The 17,909-nt window shown below is 41.0% G+C and overlaps 5 protein-coding genes across 5 annotated transcripts; 1 reads left to right on the forward strand and 4 right to left on the reverse strand.

Moving 5' to 3' along the window:
* Window positions 1-625: 625 nt before the first annotated feature.
* Window positions 626-3,222, reverse strand: BCR41DRAFT_356248 (hypothetical protein). The gene is made up of 5 exons (XM_022024613.1): window positions 2,232-3,222; window positions 2,028-2,104; window positions 1,441-1,617; window positions 1,227-1,322; window positions 626-1,132 (listed from the first exon to the last, which is right to left on the reverse strand). The coding sequence occupies exons 1-5, from the start codon at window positions 3,026-3,028 to the stop codon at window positions 798-800; spliced, it is 1,482 nt and encodes a 493-aa protein (XP_021880153.1). The 5' UTR covers window positions 3,029-3,222; the 3' UTR covers window positions 626-797.
* A 686-nt stretch (window positions 3,223-3,908) lies between these two features.
* BCR41DRAFT_371806 (CDC45 family) lies at window positions 3,909-6,671 on the reverse strand (the record flags this gene model as incomplete). The annotated part of the gene is made up of 8 exons (XM_022026634.1): window positions 3,909-4,050; window positions 4,181-4,308; window positions 4,416-5,007; window positions 5,100-5,447; window positions 5,576-5,901; window positions 5,984-6,193; window positions 6,278-6,370; window positions 6,528-6,671. The coding sequence occupies 8 exons, from the start codon at window positions 6,669-6,671 to the stop codon at window positions 3,909-3,911; spliced, it is 1,983 nt and encodes a 660-aa protein (XP_021880154.1).
* A 161-nt stretch (window positions 6,672-6,832) lies between these two features.
* Window positions 6,833-11,441, reverse strand: BCR41DRAFT_356252 (vacuolar sorting protein 39 domain 2-domain-containing protein). Its single transcript, XM_022024614.1, has 14 exons — window positions 11,188-11,441; window positions 11,002-11,078; window positions 10,762-10,870; window positions 10,437-10,642; window positions 9,692-10,327; window positions 9,243-9,567; window positions 8,987-9,135; window positions 8,687-8,883; window positions 8,438-8,582; window positions 8,206-8,340; window positions 8,013-8,109; window positions 7,647-7,924; window positions 7,249-7,539; window positions 6,833-7,167 (listed from the first exon to the last, which is right to left on the reverse strand). Exons 1-14 carry the CDS (start codon window positions 11,393-11,395, stop codon window positions 6,865-6,867), a joined length of 3,156 nt encoding a protein of 1,051 aa, XP_021880155.1. The 5' UTR covers window positions 11,396-11,441; the 3' UTR covers window positions 6,833-6,864.
* Window positions 11,442-11,609: 168 nt separating this feature from the next.
* Window positions 11,610-12,911, forward strand: BCR41DRAFT_356253 (putative 60S ribosomal protein L27A). The gene is made up of 3 exons (XM_022024615.1): window positions 11,610-11,635; window positions 11,874-11,937; window positions 12,491-12,911. The coding sequence occupies exons 1-3, from the start codon at window positions 11,633-11,635 to the stop codon at window positions 12,865-12,867; spliced, it is 444 nt and encodes a 147-aa protein (XP_021880156.1). The 5' UTR covers window positions 11,610-11,632; the 3' UTR covers window positions 12,868-12,911.
* Window positions 12,912-14,985: 2,074 nt separating this feature from the next.
* Window positions 14,986-16,821, reverse strand: BCR41DRAFT_307733 (lysine-specific permease; the record flags this gene model as incomplete). Its single annotated transcript, XM_022020874.1, has 2 exons — window positions 14,986-16,436; window positions 16,626-16,821. 2 exons carry the CDS (start codon window positions 16,819-16,821, stop codon window positions 14,986-14,988), a joined length of 1,647 nt encoding a protein of 548 aa, XP_021880157.1.
* Window positions 16,822-17,909: the final 1,088 nt, after the last annotated feature.

Here is a 17,909-nt window from a genome sequence, read left to right on the forward strand (position 1 = left end):
GACACACAGAGCTAGGCTAACAGGGTCGAAGTGAAGGTGAAAAAGAAGAAAAAGAGAGAGGCAAGTCTTTGAGTTTAAGGACATTACAGGGGGAGGAAAGGGAGGCTGACTGCTTCACCACTTTTGACAAGGACAGGAACTAAGAGTTATTTCTTTTTTATTGTTTGTTACTTTTTTTTTTACTTGTCTTGCGTATTTGACTGACATTTGATTTAGCTTTCACTTTTTCTCTTTCTTCTAGTGTCTGTATGGATAGAGTCCTATGGGAGTGAGAGTATTGGACCTTTGTTTAATGCTTAGGAATCAAACTTAAGCATCAATGGAAAAAAACTTTTTTTGCTTGCTTCGTGCAATCCACCAAGTTCCTACAGGGGACAAGGACCAAAAGCCCATCAGACGCATCTTACTGGAATCATAGCCACACAAGGGACAACAGGTCCATGTTCCTTAAACACACTTTGCAACGTGCACGCATGCAATATCCATTTCATTTTTATTGTTCGTTTGAATAGTCAGATAAGCGAAAAAATCGTTGCACAAGGATCTGCCATGGCAATTTTTTTTTTTTTTGAGGGGTATCAATTGTTAGTTCTAAAACATTAAACGATAAAACCAAGTCAACCACAGCGTGATAGTACATATCAAGAATCGAAAAGGTATTAAATGCTTTTACAAAAAAAAAATACAAAAGCAAAAAAAAACTAATAGTAATAGCAATGTAAGTAATAAAGTGAATGAACAGGGTTGATGATGATCTATGGTAATTATACAATGTCGCTACTTCTATCCGGCAACTACTACACCCAGCGTTCTCCTGTTTCAATTGCTGAAACAACTTTCTTGAGCACCGTTTCGACGCGATCATTCAAGAAGACAGTCCCTACAATACCTGCATTCTTCTTCGCTCCAGTCTCTTCATCCTCCGATGCGCCCTCCAATGCTGCTGCCACGGCCATCTCTCGTCTCATCTCATCCTGAATAATCATAGGGATAGTTAGCATGACCTTTGATAACTTGAGCGTAAGCCGGAATCGCCCTAGGACATCCAGATATGCTAATGAACGCATACTATGATGGATATCCGAGAGCTGCTGCACCTGATCATGAACCAATGTCATATATTTCTTGCATCCTGTATACAAACAGAAATAAATGTGAGCCCTCAAGACCATCATAAAAAAAAAAAAAAAAGACCAATTGTCATTCAAAACCGTTAAATCTTTTACCATGTAAAATAAAACGCAAGCGAAGAAACATCTCTTCAATCACTCCAATAACATCCTCCCCAAGCCTCACGCCACCTGCGTTGTTGTTCATCGTATCTAGATATCAAATAGCGTTTGATCATCAATGATTATGTGAGTTCATAGGTCATCAAATAAAAATGTAGATGAATAGAATAAATCTAAACCGCAAAGGTTTATATAAAAAAAAACTTACTGATCATATTTCGAATCACTTCAAAGTCACCATCCATAAACTCAAAAAATACTTGTGAAAGTACACTTTGCAGTGTCTCATCGCTCCCCAGCATGGTTCTGCCTGATGACCCTCCCGTTGAGTCATAAACAAACCGTGAAGAAGGCTTGGAAAGGGTCTCGTAGGCCAACGAAAGTTCTATATTTCCATTCATCCACAACAAATCAGTTTCTGTTAGTCTTATTTGCTAAAGAATGACAATCAACTGTTAACGAAATGCCCAGTGGTTTGCATGTGCCATTCCAATGAATAGCATCCTCCTCTCAATGAGATCTGCCACATAGATAGTATACAAGCACACGAAACACATGTTTTCATAAAAAAACATAAATAAACTAAGGGAATAGTGTGTGTGAGGGCACAATTCAGTTCAGTTGAGGTCATGACGAGAGGGGGAATGTCAATCAGTTTACTATTAGATTCCTCCACGTGTAAATGTTATCTCCAAGAGAGGAAAAAAAAATATCTCGTGTAAAAAAAACAAAAAAAAAAAAAAAAAAAAAAAAAAAATTGCATATTTGCTTGATGGTTGGGGTCTCCCAACTTACTCTGAAAGGCCTCAGTTGCACGCGGGTACTCTGGAAACTTGTCAGGATGACAGATTCGCGATTTGGCAATATAGGCCCTATATACATTAAATGTAAAATGCATCAGTTATGACCATTTCCGTTAGCTATCAGGTACATTGGAAACAAGTCGTTTAATTTTATTTTTAAATCAGTGAAACAGTTCAGTAAAACAGCAAAGCTTACCTTCGGATTTCTTCTGCTGTTGCTGTGCGACTCACTGCGAGGACACGATAGAGGTTTTCAGTCTCAAGGATATCATCCACCACTCGATACCGTTCTTCAGCTGTAGTTGGGGCCTTGGAGACGTTTTCCTTTTCTTTGGTAGTACTCTTCCTGCTGTTGTTGGGACTACCGTTTTGTGTGCTCTGTTTGCTGCTGTAATGACCATGCATGGAGCTTGGTCGCGAAGTGTTCCCACTACTGTTGCTGTTACTGCTGGTATTTTCCATGTAGTTTCGTTTACGGGAGAAATTATAGGAGGAAGAATGTGGTTCATGAGCAGCGGACTCGTGCAGTGGCGAAGACGGAGGTGTTCTTGGCATGGGTGATATAGATGGATTACGTCTACGACTTGACCTCCTGTCCGAGGATGCACCACTGTAGCTGTAATGACCAGGTGAATGAGGTGGAGTCATGGGGATAGACGAAGACAAAGGTGGACCCCCGGGACCGTTGGGATGGCTTCGACTGAAGTTATAGTTTGCATTACTGTGTCTGCGACTCTGCGAGAATCGTCGGCTATTATTAAAACCATTACTGCCATTAGGAGCAGGGCTGCTGTGAGGATGCGAAGAGGAAGAGGGGGAAGGAGAGGAATTAGAAGAGTGGTGATGGTGGTGATGGTGATGGTGAAGTGAACCAGGACCAGTGACCGTAGTGGTGGTAGCGCTCTTGTTAGAGTGACCTTTGCCCAGTGCGGCCGAGGTACCTGACCAGACGGTGGACGCAATTGAGTATGTGAGACCAGGGATGAAAGACATGCAGTGCAGACAATTAAAAGGGATCAGAAACAAGAGAAGTATGACAAACTTATGGGATAAAAAATAATAATAAAAGAAAAAAAGAAAAAGCGTACGAGAAAGTGTGTGAGAGTGAGAGAGTAAGAGAGAAAGGGGGAAGAGTAAAAAAGGGGTGTGTGGATGAATGTGTTGCTTGAAATGTCGATGAAAAAAAAAAAAAAAAAAAAAAAAAAAGATTCAAGTAAGAACACTAAAAGAAGGCCCAAAAAAGACTATGGTAAGAAACGCCCAGAAATGAATAAATACAAAGATTTGAGCTGTGGTGATTTAGGTGTGGTGCAAGACAAGGAGGTGCACAGTCAATTGTGGGGGAGAAGGATGAAAAATGAGTTCTTGGTTGCAAAAAGAGAAAAGAGAGGAGCAACTGACAGTCAGTTATTCACAAGGAAAAAAAGATGGGGAGGAAGGAATCAGCAGCTTTTTCACAATGACAGAACAGAACAAATAGAGACAGACCAAAGAGATTAAAATTTGAATTGACATGGGCTGACACGTGCAAGTCAATCCAAAAAGACATTCAAGCACAGCGGGAGAAAAAAAGGGAAAAAAGAAGGCTTAACAACAATAGACTTAATCAGACTATCGCACTCTTGCCTAATCCTCAACCTGAATTCGGCGGAGCGACATGTGCATCTCACAACCACTCTCTGTCTTTTCATCATACTATCATACTTTTGATTTTCTTTTTTTTTTTTTTTTTTTTTTTTTTTTTTCACTTTTTATCAGCTTTCAAATGGTGACACTCTCGACACATGGCAGAGTAATGTAATGTGCACTGGGCATTGGGGACCGTGCTCTGCTTTTTTTTTTTACTTTTATTTTTTACTTTCATTGATAGAAATTACCGCATATACCTACCGATTGACTTCATAAATGTCTCCAGGTCATCGCGGTCAATCTCAATTACAGACTTGTCAAATCCTAGGCTTTTCACTGGAATTTTTTCGTTGTATGATATCCTTTCAAAAACAGCCCCGAATTTACTACAGTTTATGAAAAAAGGGAAGAAACAACAATCTATTGAGTAAAGTGTTTTTTTTTTTTTTTTTTTTTTTTTATTGACCGTGCGTGAACACTGCGCAGATTGCATTTCGAAAGAACGATGTAACTTACTTGGGAATAACCTCGCCAATCACCGGCGCTCCCTGTACTCCAGTCACTATAAATGTTTGTGTTTCTTCTTTGAGAACTGCAACCACAAGTGAAATTGGTTTGTGTCCCGCTTTTCGACTTCCATATTCCTGTGAAAGTAAAAAAAGATGCACATGTTAGTGTACACAGACCGAAACATAATGGTCAATATGAAATAAAAATGCAATAATTCAATTCTGGGGAGAAGCCTTTTTACCCTGATGGCATAGACCAGAAACTGAGCCAATTTGTTAAGCGTCAGTGGGTTCCAAAAAATAGGTAAATCAGGGCCATCTTTGAGAGTGGCGACACGACATGATGATAGTGTGATGATAACCTGCTTCTCAATAATTGCGACTGCCTGACGAACAACTGCCTTCTGTATCTCCATACATAATCGTAATCCCTGCCGAAGTTGGTCATTCTCTCCCCCAGCAGCTTCTAATGAATCACATGCCTTGAAAAAGTTGTCATGCCACCATGATGTCGTTGATCCATTTGCTGTGCTGTCTTGCTTATCACCAATATTGGCTATCACACCTACACCTAGCGTCTCCTCTGCTATACGTTCTGATCTATATCCAAGTGCCACTAATGCCTCTGGTGATGACTCCAAGAGACTGGTGACTGAATATACAACATCACTGGCGCTTATCAGACCACGGTATCCATACGACCGTGTAAATGATGTGTACAGAATTTCATACAGCCCATATTCTGGTGCCACAGCCTCTAATCGATCCTTCAAGATCTTTTTTAGATCAATACTCATGTGCGCAAACACCTGATTACATTCCTCTAACGAAAAACTATGGATATATTTTAAAACTCAGTCAACGGTCAGTAAAAAAAGAGAGAATTTTTTAAATGAATCGCACTGGAATTCAAACATGAATATTACCCCATTTTAGCAAACAGTGCCTGCAGGCGCTTTCGTCCAGGCTCACGCCAGATGCCTAGACGTGAGGCAACATAGCTGGAGTGATACATACTTTCGTATAAAGACCAATGGCGAACCATCATAAATCTATACTCCTCAGCACAGCGAATGATGCCGTCTTCTGGAGTAGTAGTCATCACTGTCGCCAAGACGGCGTCATCCGGTAAACTTGATCCACTACCTCGTGCTTGCCTGGAGACAGGCATTAGTCGCTCCGACTCATCTTTGTATATTTGCACCGTCTCCAGGTAGTCTTTGTGTCCAATTTGTTCATTTGTATATTGCGAAGTCAAACCAACAATTGCTAGCCTACATTTTTTTTTTTTATAAAAAAAAAAAAAAAAAAAAAAAAAAACAAATAATATAAATAGAGTTAAAAACACTCAAGGTCAAGATTCATTTGGTTTGATTGTTACTCATGCCCCCTTAAAACGTACCAAAGCAAGTCGGTCGATGTACGATCTAGCTGTGTTGCCATCATATAGGTCTGATTAGATATTGATGTTCCATAGACAGAACCTCGAGACATATATTCTACAACGATTGCGCGTGCTGCTTTCCATTGACGGTTTAAATCTGTCGGTACTACTTCCGAGTCAATTCCAGTACGCCTCCGTTGACGTCGATGCCTCTCTTCCAGTTCGTCGTCACTGTTAGGTCCGTCGTCATTTTCGCTCTCTGCCTCCTCTTCATCAACATCATCTTCATCATCTTCATCGTCTGAATTAGGTCCTCGTCCATTCCTCGATACATATTCATTTTCCTGTACATTAGGAAAAAAAACGTTTAGCTGAAAATAAATAAAAAAATAAAAAGATAAAATTGAAAATGAAAAATGGACATACTTCCGTGAAAATGATGGCTTCTTTTTCCTGCAAAAGCTCCTTATCTAGATCATTTTCGTGAAATACAATAACTTCGTTGTTCCAGAACGCATTCCGAAGATTAATAGGTCGATGACTGTCAAGAACATAGATAGTGATTTCCTCAGATAGCTCGATATAATCTTCCAAATTGAAGAGGCCACCACAGTTCAGCATCAAGATTGAACGGATCTGTGAGAGAGAGAAAGATATGTCAAAGGTTTGTCCTGTGATATTTAAGTTTTTTTTTTCCTTTTTTCCTTTTTTTTTACTTACTGAGCTACTCATCGTCTTTGCTTCGGATTGAATATCCTCCATACTCGCGACCGGGATAACGACATAGCTAATACAATCTGATTTTAGTAGCATCTATAACAAATATAATCATATGATTTACAGATCAGCATCTATAACAAGAAATATATGCAAAGCTCTGGATGGAGGACTTGTGTATTTTGTAGTATTATCCTGTGGATGATAAAATTATTCATGCATTATGGATTTGTCCACATGTGTCGTTGCGTACCGCCCACATCCTGAACGCACATATAGCGTCGACGTCCGCTGCGACAAAGAAGAGCACTGTGCTGCGTGTTCCTGGGTCATGGAATGCGGCATTCTTGATGCGCTTATATGCGAGCGAGTAGTTTGCAAGCTTGACATGACCCATTCCGACCAAGCAAAAGTATGCAGTAACTAAAGCTAACAACACAAGTGGCCCACACGAACGGATGTGTTTAAAATGATGAAATTCATAAAAATGCATCTAGATCAAAAGCAGGAGCTTGGAACATTTGCAGCACAATAGTCTATTAAGGGGATAGAAAAATACAAGACGCGTTTTTTATTATTGGTTGAATCATCTATGACGAGGACTGCAACGATCCACAGTGAAGATGAACCACTTTCATATCCACTGTCCTCATAAACACAGTGTCAGCTACAGCCGTACCACATACATGACAGATATCGTCTGCGGTAATAATTACTGGTCCCTGTGCTTCATAGAGCTGGTAGAGCTCCTCGCTTATCCGAAGGTTTTCTCCCAGAGAGAGTCCCTTGACAACCTGAATTTCCTTAAACTCATGGTAACTCCTACGTAGAGATCTTACAAGGTAACGCTGGAGCAATTCTACTGACCAAACTGGCGGCAACATGTGGATGACCTAAATATGGAGAGTATAATTATTATTTTTTAAAATATGACTATTTGACAAGGATATAAAAAGAAAGAAAACTGGTCTCACCTCTGCAATGTCCAAATATGACGATTGTGAATCCAAGAGAGACAATGCAAGCGCCACCATGCCCTGATCCTGCGCCAGGTGCAAATACTCTTGAAGTAAAATCATGAATAACTGCTTTTTTTTTTCTATTTCGGCCGTAGATTCCTTTGGTTGTGAACCCTCTGATGCGAGACCTCTAGATGTCCTTCTTGGACTCCTGAATACCCCTGCATTCAGACAAAATATTTCGGTCCCTTGATAGTCACTAATATCTTTAACCATAATCTTGATGCATTCCTCATAACAAGCAAGCTACCAATGACAAAGATAAGGTAACCATTTTTAATGTGTGAACATATGTCTTAGCAAAAAGTAAAATAAAAATGCCCGAAAAGCCAGTCGTGGGTATAGTTCCTTACCCTAGCAAGTAGAATAGCCTTTTCAAATTTTAGATGGGAAACCGCTTCGACTTGAGGTAAGACAGTCGAAGCAGTATAGTGTACAGATAGTTGCAAAAGTAATGACAACTTTGAGCGGTAGCTGCATACAAGATCCGACTTTGCATGTGAATGCAAAAAAGCAGCAAAAGTACTACTGTATGAGAGTACTGGAGCTGCCTTAGTGGTTGTATCCGAAGACTTTCGAGATCCATCGAGCCCAAGTAAATATCGCTTCTGGAGATTTGTAAATTCCAATACTATCGTCGAAGAAAGCGACGATATGATGATTAACTATGCTCATATTCCATTCATTGAAGGAGGATTTCTATGGAAACAGCAACATACCAACTTCGTTGTGTCGCGAGAGAGTATTCATGTCCTCTGTCAATCTTTTGATATTGTCCACATACATTTGTATGAGCATTTCATGGTGCTCTGAAGACTGTATAGAAGAGTCTCAAGAAAAGTTAACCACTTTTCTTATCAACCGTTTTAATGTCTTAATGGATATGTTCAAATAAAGCATTATTAAACCCACCTCACTTTTTCTCTGGATAACTACATATTCCATGTAAGTCAAGAGTCCTTCATTGCTGATTTTTGACTTACATTTTGCAAGCACTTGGTCCGGATCGAATAATGCCGCCCTTTTTGTTTCTCCAGGCATGAAAATCTTTTTTTTTTTTTTTTTTTTTTTGTATGGATGCCATGAGGGTCAGCGTACGCTGATCAGACATTAATCAAACACTGACAGTTGAAAGTCATTTTACCTTCAGTCCAATGCTTTCATCCTGTTCCACGACCCACCATCCATATTCCTCTACAAGACTAATGTCTTGGAGCGATTGTAGCAGCGTAGCCATATCCTGAAGTCCCATATCGAACGAGTTGTCCTTAACCTCTCCAAGAAATAGACTGGAATTTTTTTTAATACCATATGAACATAAGATCTGGAGCGAAATTAAATAATAATAATAAAAAACCTCTATTATAGCCTAAAAATGCAAAAGGTCGTTTACCTTTTCCATAGAGAAAGTGTCATCTTGTAATCCTTCCTAGACTTGTACCAGATCGAGAGAGCATAATGCTTACCATTATCCTTAAGCTTTTGTTCACACAAGTCCGGGATGCATAGATTATTGGAATTAAGCAGCTGTATTAAACTGGCATCATCTCCACTGTCCACCCAGAGCCCAAGTAGTGCCGTATCTGTAGCCTTTGGAAAAGTTTAAAAAGAGCAATCAGCGATTCTGTCCTAAATGCAAAGTTACGAGCGAGCCTCCTTTCTCTATTTTTAATGATATAAATTGGGAGGGTACCTCAGCTTGAGGAAGTGGGCGATTTTTACGAGCTATACCCTCTTTCCGATACCGCGTAAGGTATTGCAAAAAGACTTCTTTTGCATTTCCCAGCAAAACCTTGCCAAATTCCTCGCTCTGTTCACTACCTGCTTTTGCTAGGTTATTAACTGCATACAGCCATAACAGGATTTTGTCAAAACTATGTCAGCTTCATTGAGTATATACTACTTAGTAATTGATCAGCAGCATACAAAAAAAAAAAAAACACACTTACTGATATCTGGTAAAGTTCTTAGCCGTTCAATCTGATCCCTGATTCCTCGAAACAGGCTGACTTGACTCATAAGATCAACTCGTTGTAAAACATCAGGGAAAATGGATATAAGCACTCGTGGATCCATTCTTCCTCGTTGAAAAAGCCCAAACGCATCATCAAACAAAGTTTCACCAAGATAGATGAGGCCCGATTTTTGGTGAATATAATCCAATTCCATTTGCAAACGCTCTCTATGAAGGTTTTCTGAAGAGATTGTGGCAATAGTCTTCTCAGACAAAAGCAATGCTTCTTCAACACGGCCCTGCTGTAGAAGCATATCGGCCTAAAACAGAAGAGCCATCGTATGGCACATACTCGTGTCAATCATAAGAATCCGACATTTCCATATTTAGTTAGACAAAGATCCTAGTAACCCATGAAAAGACATCAAGTTATCAAATACCCACATGAAGTACTAATGGAGTTGTTACAAGCGCCGATACGCTGTCCTTTCCAGCAATTAGGATCCTTGCAAGAACATTTGGTAATCTGTTTGTGTCCTGCTGCTTTTGATCGATTCCTACTCCTTGTTGCGTGTCCTGGCTTCCTGTTAACAGAGTGAGCACCTTGGCCAAAGTTGACATCCATACTGTGATACCGGGTCCTTGCATAAGTGTCCGTAACTCGATGCTAGGATCAAGACGGATCGACTGAACTAACTTTTGATCCAAAATATTGTGGATTTCAATTATGTTGCCTCTCAAAAGAGCAGTAACGTATGGAAATTCCACAGCCAAGGCTCTAGGGTAGCTTGACCATTGCAGTGTTCCACGAACTGGGTCTCCTGATCCACTACAAAATATCCCAATGGCTGTCTGCCCTGAACTGGTAGCGCTGGCCAACAAAAACTCGTTTTCTGCAATTGGAAGGCATACAGGCTTGAGAACCTGAGCACTTGACCCAGGCCCATTTTGTACAACGGGTAAGACTGGGATCATCCTGCCTACTCGAATGTCAATCAGATTGAAATCGTTTGAGTCCGCAACACAAACGATATTCCTCCATCTTGTAACAACTAGTGCGCCATTGGGGAGATTCAATTCCTAATAGTTGCTCAATCGATGAAGATTATTCCCTTGTCAATGTGCTTTGCCTCCATCACATAAAACAAACTCCATTCAGCTTGATATCCACCAGTGATCTGATACATACTCTTGGTTCTGATATAGCGTCGCTCCAAAGACTATAAAACTGAATAGTCCTCCGCTTCGTAATGCATAGGCGAACACTCCCATCCTCGGCAAGTTGACCTCTTTGTGAACTATCGTCGCAGAATGCTGTAACCCCTTTAATAGGTGGTAAGACTTGATGGGCGAACGGAGAGAAACCCGGAAGGCTATAGAATGTCATGGCAGAATCTAGTAGGTGTACGTGTTTAACAAAGCCATTTAGCCCTCATAGATTTCGATCTCTTCCCATAAATCCTTTACTTAAAAAAGAAAAAAAAAAAAAAGAAAAAAAATTTGTAAGAACATACCACATAAAACAATGGCCATGCGAAGGCACGAAATAACCATGATACGCTCAACCACCTTCTTCCCGAACCCAAGAGTTTTCCTTTGGACAAGACGCGAGCGAGGTAAATCCTATTCGCGTTTTTTTTTTTTTTTTTTTTGTAATTATTTCGAGTGAGAAAAAGGGTCGAGATATCATGGTTCAATTTATGATTAAAAAACTAATGGTCATGCTCTAAAAGAATGGACTATTTGTTTCATACAGATTCAGAAGATATTTGTTCATCAATCGTATAATGAAGCAATATCCCATCAGATGTCCCAAGGTAGAGATGGTTCTCTATATTTTATAATGTGATGTAAAGGAAAAGACATAATCAAAAGTCAATAAGTGGAGGCTAAAAAAAACTATTTCCAATGCTTGGGCAATTCACCGCCATATGACCAACCAAAATTATCTATAGATTCAATGAGAGGTCGTGTATTCCTATTAAATATTCCTGAAGATTTTGAAACTGGACTACTTCCGCCCCCTGCTTGGCCTCCATGTGAGGGTCTGTCAAGAAAAGACCTCGACAATGATGACGTTCCCGTAGCAGAAATGTCATCTAAGTGCACTCCACGCAGGAGCGGCTGAACTGTGTAGGTTGTAAACATGAAGCCAAGCTGACAGAAATGAAAAGGGATGGGGAGGACGGCTGACTTAGAACATACAACAACATGCTCGCATGCAGTCAATTCCACGTTTCAAGCTTTCGATCGTGACCGTTTATTGGAAGCAAATTGGTGGCGTCTAGCCTACCACTAATGGAATGTGGCTTTGATCAGATGATAGAAAACCCAGTGTTGGCTGTGCACCATTTGAAAGACCTCTTTCACAATAGGAATCTAAAGATGGTACTGTCGGAGTGTAACTCACATCAATTGCATCCATCTGCCTCGGATTATGTTCAGATATACATCCATCAGGATAACGCTTTTATCGATTCATATCCGAGCACAGATCCATCATTTTACTTTCGCATTTTTGCTGGCATGGACATTGGCACTTGCTACATCGACACCATCAACATGGATGACAACATTGTAGCACTAGAGGACTAATACTGCGATCCTTTCCCTTGCATTTCGCTAGCCTACCCGCCTTCATCACAACCGCAAGAAGAGAGGTCACGTCTCTGCCGGTCACGGTCGTGTTGGTGAGTTTCTATGGACAAATACACAAAGAAGCTCTTTCTCACTATTAAATGTCAAGGAAGAAAAACGATGAGATTATAAAATCACATGGTTGAGGGTCAAAATCATCGTTGAATCTGAAAACCACGGACATACGGGAATCACAACTTTGCACAGGACATCAACAGAATAACTTCCGTGATCTGAGGAATGCTGTGTCGGAACCGCTGAAGTGTGATTTGCAGATTCTTTCGAAAATTATTGAAGTCCGTGTGGATGAGACCTAGGTAGTATTTGGACTAACGACAACCAAAGGAACATCGGCATGATCTAGGGCTGATCTTTCAGTCTATCATTTCCTGCACGACGAGATGCTCAGGATTTTATCCTTAACTTATAATGCAAGCAGAGCCGGAACGCTGAATCAATCGTCAAAGCTAGTGTTATGCTACTGCATCCACCAATAAGCTGCTTGGGCAACCGTGATTTAAATGCATAGAATATTTCGCCATAAGCACTTTACATACATTACTTGATACTTTTTGCTCACGTTTCAATGTTTTATTATTCTTTTAGGCAAGCACCGCAAGCACCCCGGTGGTCGTGGTCTTGCTGGTGGCCAGCACCACCACCGCATCAACATGGACAAGTACCATCCTGGTTACTTCGGTAAGGTCGGTATGCGCCACTTCCATTTGACTCGCCAGAGCTACCACCGCCCTATCGTCAACTTGGACACTCTTTGGAGCCTCGTTTCCGAACAGACTCGCAAGAACGCTGCCAAGAACACCGAGATCGTCCCCGTCATTGACACTCTCCGTGCTGGATACGGCAAAGTTCTTGCCAAGGGTCGTCTCCCTTCTCAGCCCGTTATCGTCAAGGCCCGCTATGTCTCTCGTGCTGCTGAGCAGAAGATCAAGGCTGTCGGTGGTGTCGTTCAGTTGGTTGCTTAAATAACATTCTCTATTTTTTAAGCTTCACATTAAAAATGGGGTCCTGAGATCCTTGGAAATCATCTTTTCTTCCCCCCTTGTGTATTCAAGGTTGTAATAAATCATGAAAGAACATAAACATGGATCTAATATTTTGTCGAAGGGTACTTTCCCTCACTTATCAAAGGAAGCTCCATCAGCACGACCATACACATACTGCAGCATGTTTGCCCTAACGACATCACAAATTTCATTAAAGTACTTGGATTGCATACCCATCTCTTGTAGGCTTATATGCCAGTTACATTTCTGCGATGTCTTTTATCATGTCTGGTCAACCTCATGGTAAACAACGAATCAACAAATGAGGAGGGTAAAGGTATGCATTTCCGAATGCAGGAGCGAAAGTTATCCGTATGTTTCTCTCTTTCCTGAGCATATGACCTATCATTGTCGTGTGTGTGCAACAATCCCCGATTATAATGGATGGTAAATCAGGGTTGGTTTAGATGTACCCGTTCCTTTGCTGATGCCCTTTGAACAGGGACAGACCAAACCGTTTTATTAAATAGCTGCGGGGGAAAGGCCCTGTTCCTCAGTCTGGGCAACTATGCTGTCATACATGTCTATCCCATATTTTTTTTTTTTACGATCGCAGAAAATCCCCTTGCAAAATATCAAGTTTGATCCCTGCTTTTCAGCGCATTGATGACGAGCCTAGTTCATGCGATCTGCAAGGAAATTTTGGACGTTGTGTGGCACTGCTCAAGACTTGATACTTTATTGAATGTCAATCGATTCTCTCACACGTCCTTAAGGACTTCCATGGTGCTCTCTCCGAAGTGAACTTCGTGGATTAATATCCGCTCTTTATTGCACATCGAGGACAAGTTGGCGGATTCATAATATGCGTCCTTTCAAGATGCTCCTCCACTTCACATATCAGCACGGCTAAAAGATTTAAGATGTCTTCACGAGAGATGAATTCGCCGCATTGTACTGTACAACGATCCTCCATTTGCAATGCCGGGTAAGAAACATGTCGCTTCTGGCATTCTTTTTCAGTCAAGGCCACATAGTATTGGCTCAGTACATGTCCTAATGTTTCATTCATGCAACTAACGAGACGATATGTAGTTCGCTACTTGGAAGCCAGCAGCTGTAGCAGTAATGATCTCAACCAGTGCTTCTATTCGAACTGAAATTTTGTCAATTATGATGTTTCAGATTAAAAAAATAAATATCAATTGACAAAATTTCAGTTCGAATAGGAGCGCTGATCTCAACACTCTCCATTTCTCCTCTCTCTCAATAGCTGTATGAGAAAGATAGTTGAATCTAGAAAATGGTAGAGATAAAAGACTATCTACATTAATGAATGGAAGGAATATCACTTTCAGATTTTGACATCAAAGACCGAAAAAAAAAAACCCCCCCCTACCGATTTAGTCAGCTCTGGTGTATGAAAGACAGCTAGTTGAGTGGCAGAGAGGCAAAAGATGAAGAGGTGTGTATGTTTGTTTTTTGGATGGGCAAGAGAGAAAGACAACAGATATAAGGAAGAAAGAGGTTGAAGAAAGAATAACGCATTGATCGTATGTGTGGTTTGTCACGCTTCTTCCCTGTACCATCTTAAAAGTCTGGGGCATGCTGGTGGCAGATCATTCAGCCAAATGCACCTGTGCGTTGCAAATGTTCGATGCAACCCTTTCTGGGATTTCTAGGATATATGCTAGACCCATGAAACCTGTACGATGACACGTCCTCTACGTTCCCACTACATTTTGATTCGCGCTTTTTGATGCTCATTCATATAACCCCTGTCGAATAATTGACGTTCATTATCCATCGAGCTAGCCAAACAAACACTGTTAAACATTCCAGCAATTCTTTGGTAAAACATGGGATTGCCGAAAAATTCTCCATGTCTTTATAACATGGCTTTATTTAGCCAAAAGCTTTTTTTGTTTGTATACATTATTTGATAAGGATCAACGAACAATCTTTTTAAGAAAATAAAAATACATTGAGCAAGATTTCAAAGAATTTTTTTATGGTACAATTTTTTGTTTGTTTGTTTGTTTGTTTTTGTTTACATTATTTTTGTGAGTGTGAATGTTGAATGTTGAATGTTGAACTCTAGACGACGAATTGTAAAATCCTCTTCCATGTGGATCGATTGGCCCGCATATCCTCCTTGTCTGATTCTGAAGGGATGAACCGGCCGGTATCTAGATCTGCGTTCTCAGCCTTGATTAGCTTAGTACCACGGATGAACTTGAATGAGAAGAACAGGATCGCAGAGATCACCCATGGGAACCAAGCACCTAATAAACCTTGTATATATGTATCGCGGGCCGTATAGTAAGCCGACATTTCTTCTGGCGTCGCGCCAGACCCTGGGTTTCGAGGTGGGTTGATGATCGACAGGTACCAGGTGGCAACAATACAGCATCCACCAATGACAGCGGCCAGAATGTTGCCATAAGGATAGCCCCAAGATACATAAGGTAGGTCGACTACTTGATGGTCCTGTTTCTTCCAGCAGTAACGGAAACGGAAGTGGAGTAAGAGGATAAGCATCCACGATTGGAAAAGGAGGGATCCGATGATAGAGACGAACCACTTGAAAACAACGCCCGAACCAACAAAGATTGTGATAAGGGACAAGCAAGAAGAGATGGTAACAATACCAACAGCTACCAAGGGAACACCGCGTGCGTTCGTGTAGCCGATGGACTTGTGTGCCCAACCATTTCGAGCCAATGACAAGAGTGTGCGCGTAGCAATGTAATAGTCAGAATTGATGGCTGAGAAAACCGAGGTGAAGATGACAGCGTTGATGTAGTTTGCAGCAGCACTGACACCAGCCTTAGCAAAGACCAATGTAAAAGGGGCCTTGGCAGCCGATGAATCTGCGTTCATCAACGCTGGATCATCGTTCATTACAATCGAACCCAGAAGAAAGATGGAGAGGATGTAAAATATCGCAATGCGCAAAAAGACAGTGTTGACGGCCTTTGGAACATGCTTATGAGGATTACGAGATTCGGCAGCGGTGACACCAATCATTTCAGTGCCACCATATGAATAGCCGACAGCAACTAACGTTCTCAAAAATCCAATGATACCACCCTTGAAGGGAGCACCAACAACATGCCATGCCTTCATACCGTACTTGACTCCTCCAAGGACGCCGGCATCGACAAGGATACCGCACACAACAAACATTACAATAGTGATGATCTTGAGGATCGAAAACCAATACTCGAGCTCTCCATATGCTCTAACACCAGCCATATTAATGATGACCATGAGCACAATGATGCTGAGTGGAACAATCCAGACTGGAAAGTTGGATCCTGCTGGCAACCAGTATTCAATAATGACAGCAGAGGCGGACAGCTCTGCTGAGATTGTCAATGCCCAGTTGATGAAGTACATCCATGTCATCTGGAAAGACAGGGCTTCGTCAAACACACGCCCACCCCATGCATTGAAAGCACCAGGAAGAGGGAGCAATGTGGCGATCTCACCAATAGCTTGGCAAACAAAGACAACCCAAAGACCAATGATAGTGTATGCAAGTACTGCACGGGAGAGAGCAAAAAAAAGAAAAAGAAAAAAGAAACCATTTAGTTCACATGTTTTATTGAGCAGGGTCAATTTCTATGTGAGCAGAAGGGAAGGGAAAGCATCTGTTTGTTTGTGTGTTCGTTTGTTCGTTTGTTCGTTTGTCTGTCTTTTTTTTTTTTTTTTTTTTTTTTTTCCTCACTCACAGGCGCCTCCAGGTCCTGCTGTAGCGATAGTCGAGCCAGAGGTCAAGAAAAGACCTGTGCCAATTGTACCCGAGATGGCGATCATGACCATGTGTCGGAGACGGAGATCACGCTTAAGACCCCGTTGTTCTGCAGCGACACCTGCATAGTGGGGGATCGCCTGTATCTGGTCGATCTCATAATACCCCTCCTGCATTTCAAATTCTGGGTCGTATTTCGACATTTTTATTGTCGTGTCGTGAATGTGTGTCAGTGATGATGCTGGAGGAGAAAATAAAAAAACAAAGTTGGAATATTAATAGTCCAAGTGTTTTGAGTGTTGTTAACAAAAAAGGATTGAATGCAGAAGAAATTAAATGGAAGTAGAAGTGCGTGTGGAATTGGGGCGTTAAAGATGGTATTGATGATATGATTAAATGAATGAATGAATGAATAAATGAGTATTATGATATTAATGAGAGATGACTGTTGGGTATGATTTTGGACAAAGGGTGAGGCAGAGTCGGAGAAGGGGGAAAGAGTCCTCCTTTTATTGTTCTCTTCTACGCCTGCCCTGTCATCAAAGTGCTGAGGTGTTGTATTGAAATGCTCATCGAAAATAAATAAATGTTTTGTTCGTGGTACATGTACATCTTTCATTCTTTTTAAGGTTTGGTCGCAAACGGTGGTCCGCCCAGACCCTGGACATGTCACAAAGAAATCAAAAACAAAAAAACAATGCAGAAATGGCAAGTGGACCGTTTAACTTTCGCCTCTTTGCCAACAATGTCGTACGAACATTTATTGTAGACATTTTTTATCCGTGACAGACAGCAAGCAAAGTAGAACCAACTTCTTCCATATTTATGACAGAGAGAGAGAGAGAGAGAAAGGGATGAAAGTAAGCGAGTGAAGCAGCAGTGAGAGTGGAGTGGGAGTGGGAGTGGGAGTGAAGAAAAGAAGGTTTAATAATGATAGCATAGGGAGTATATAGTATATTAAAAAGCTCATGTTATTCTTCAGCTTTGGCTAAAAGAACAAGATGGAATGGACTAGACACAGACGTCGCCAAGACAGTGGGTAAAGAGTATGAATCGCAGATTCGCTTACTGACTACTGGACGAAGCAGTCTGTTTGGTGCGCTGTGAACACTTTTGTTGAAAAGATTTACTTTTTAGACACTTCCTCCACTCCAGTCAGTGCGTCCTATTACAAAGCAACCATAAAGTCAATAATGTATACAACATTACATTGTGGACCTTAATTTTTTTTCTTTTCTTTTTTTTTTCAGTTCAGGAACAAGCA

Source organism: Lobosporangium transversale (assembly GCF_002105155.1).
Source record: "Lobosporangium transversale strain NRRL 3116 chromosome Unknown BCR41scaffold_25, whole genome shotgun sequence".
NCBI classification, from domain to species: domain Eukaryota; kingdom Fungi; phylum Mortierellomycota; class Mortierellomycetes; order Mortierellales; family Mortierellaceae; genus Lobosporangium; species Lobosporangium transversale.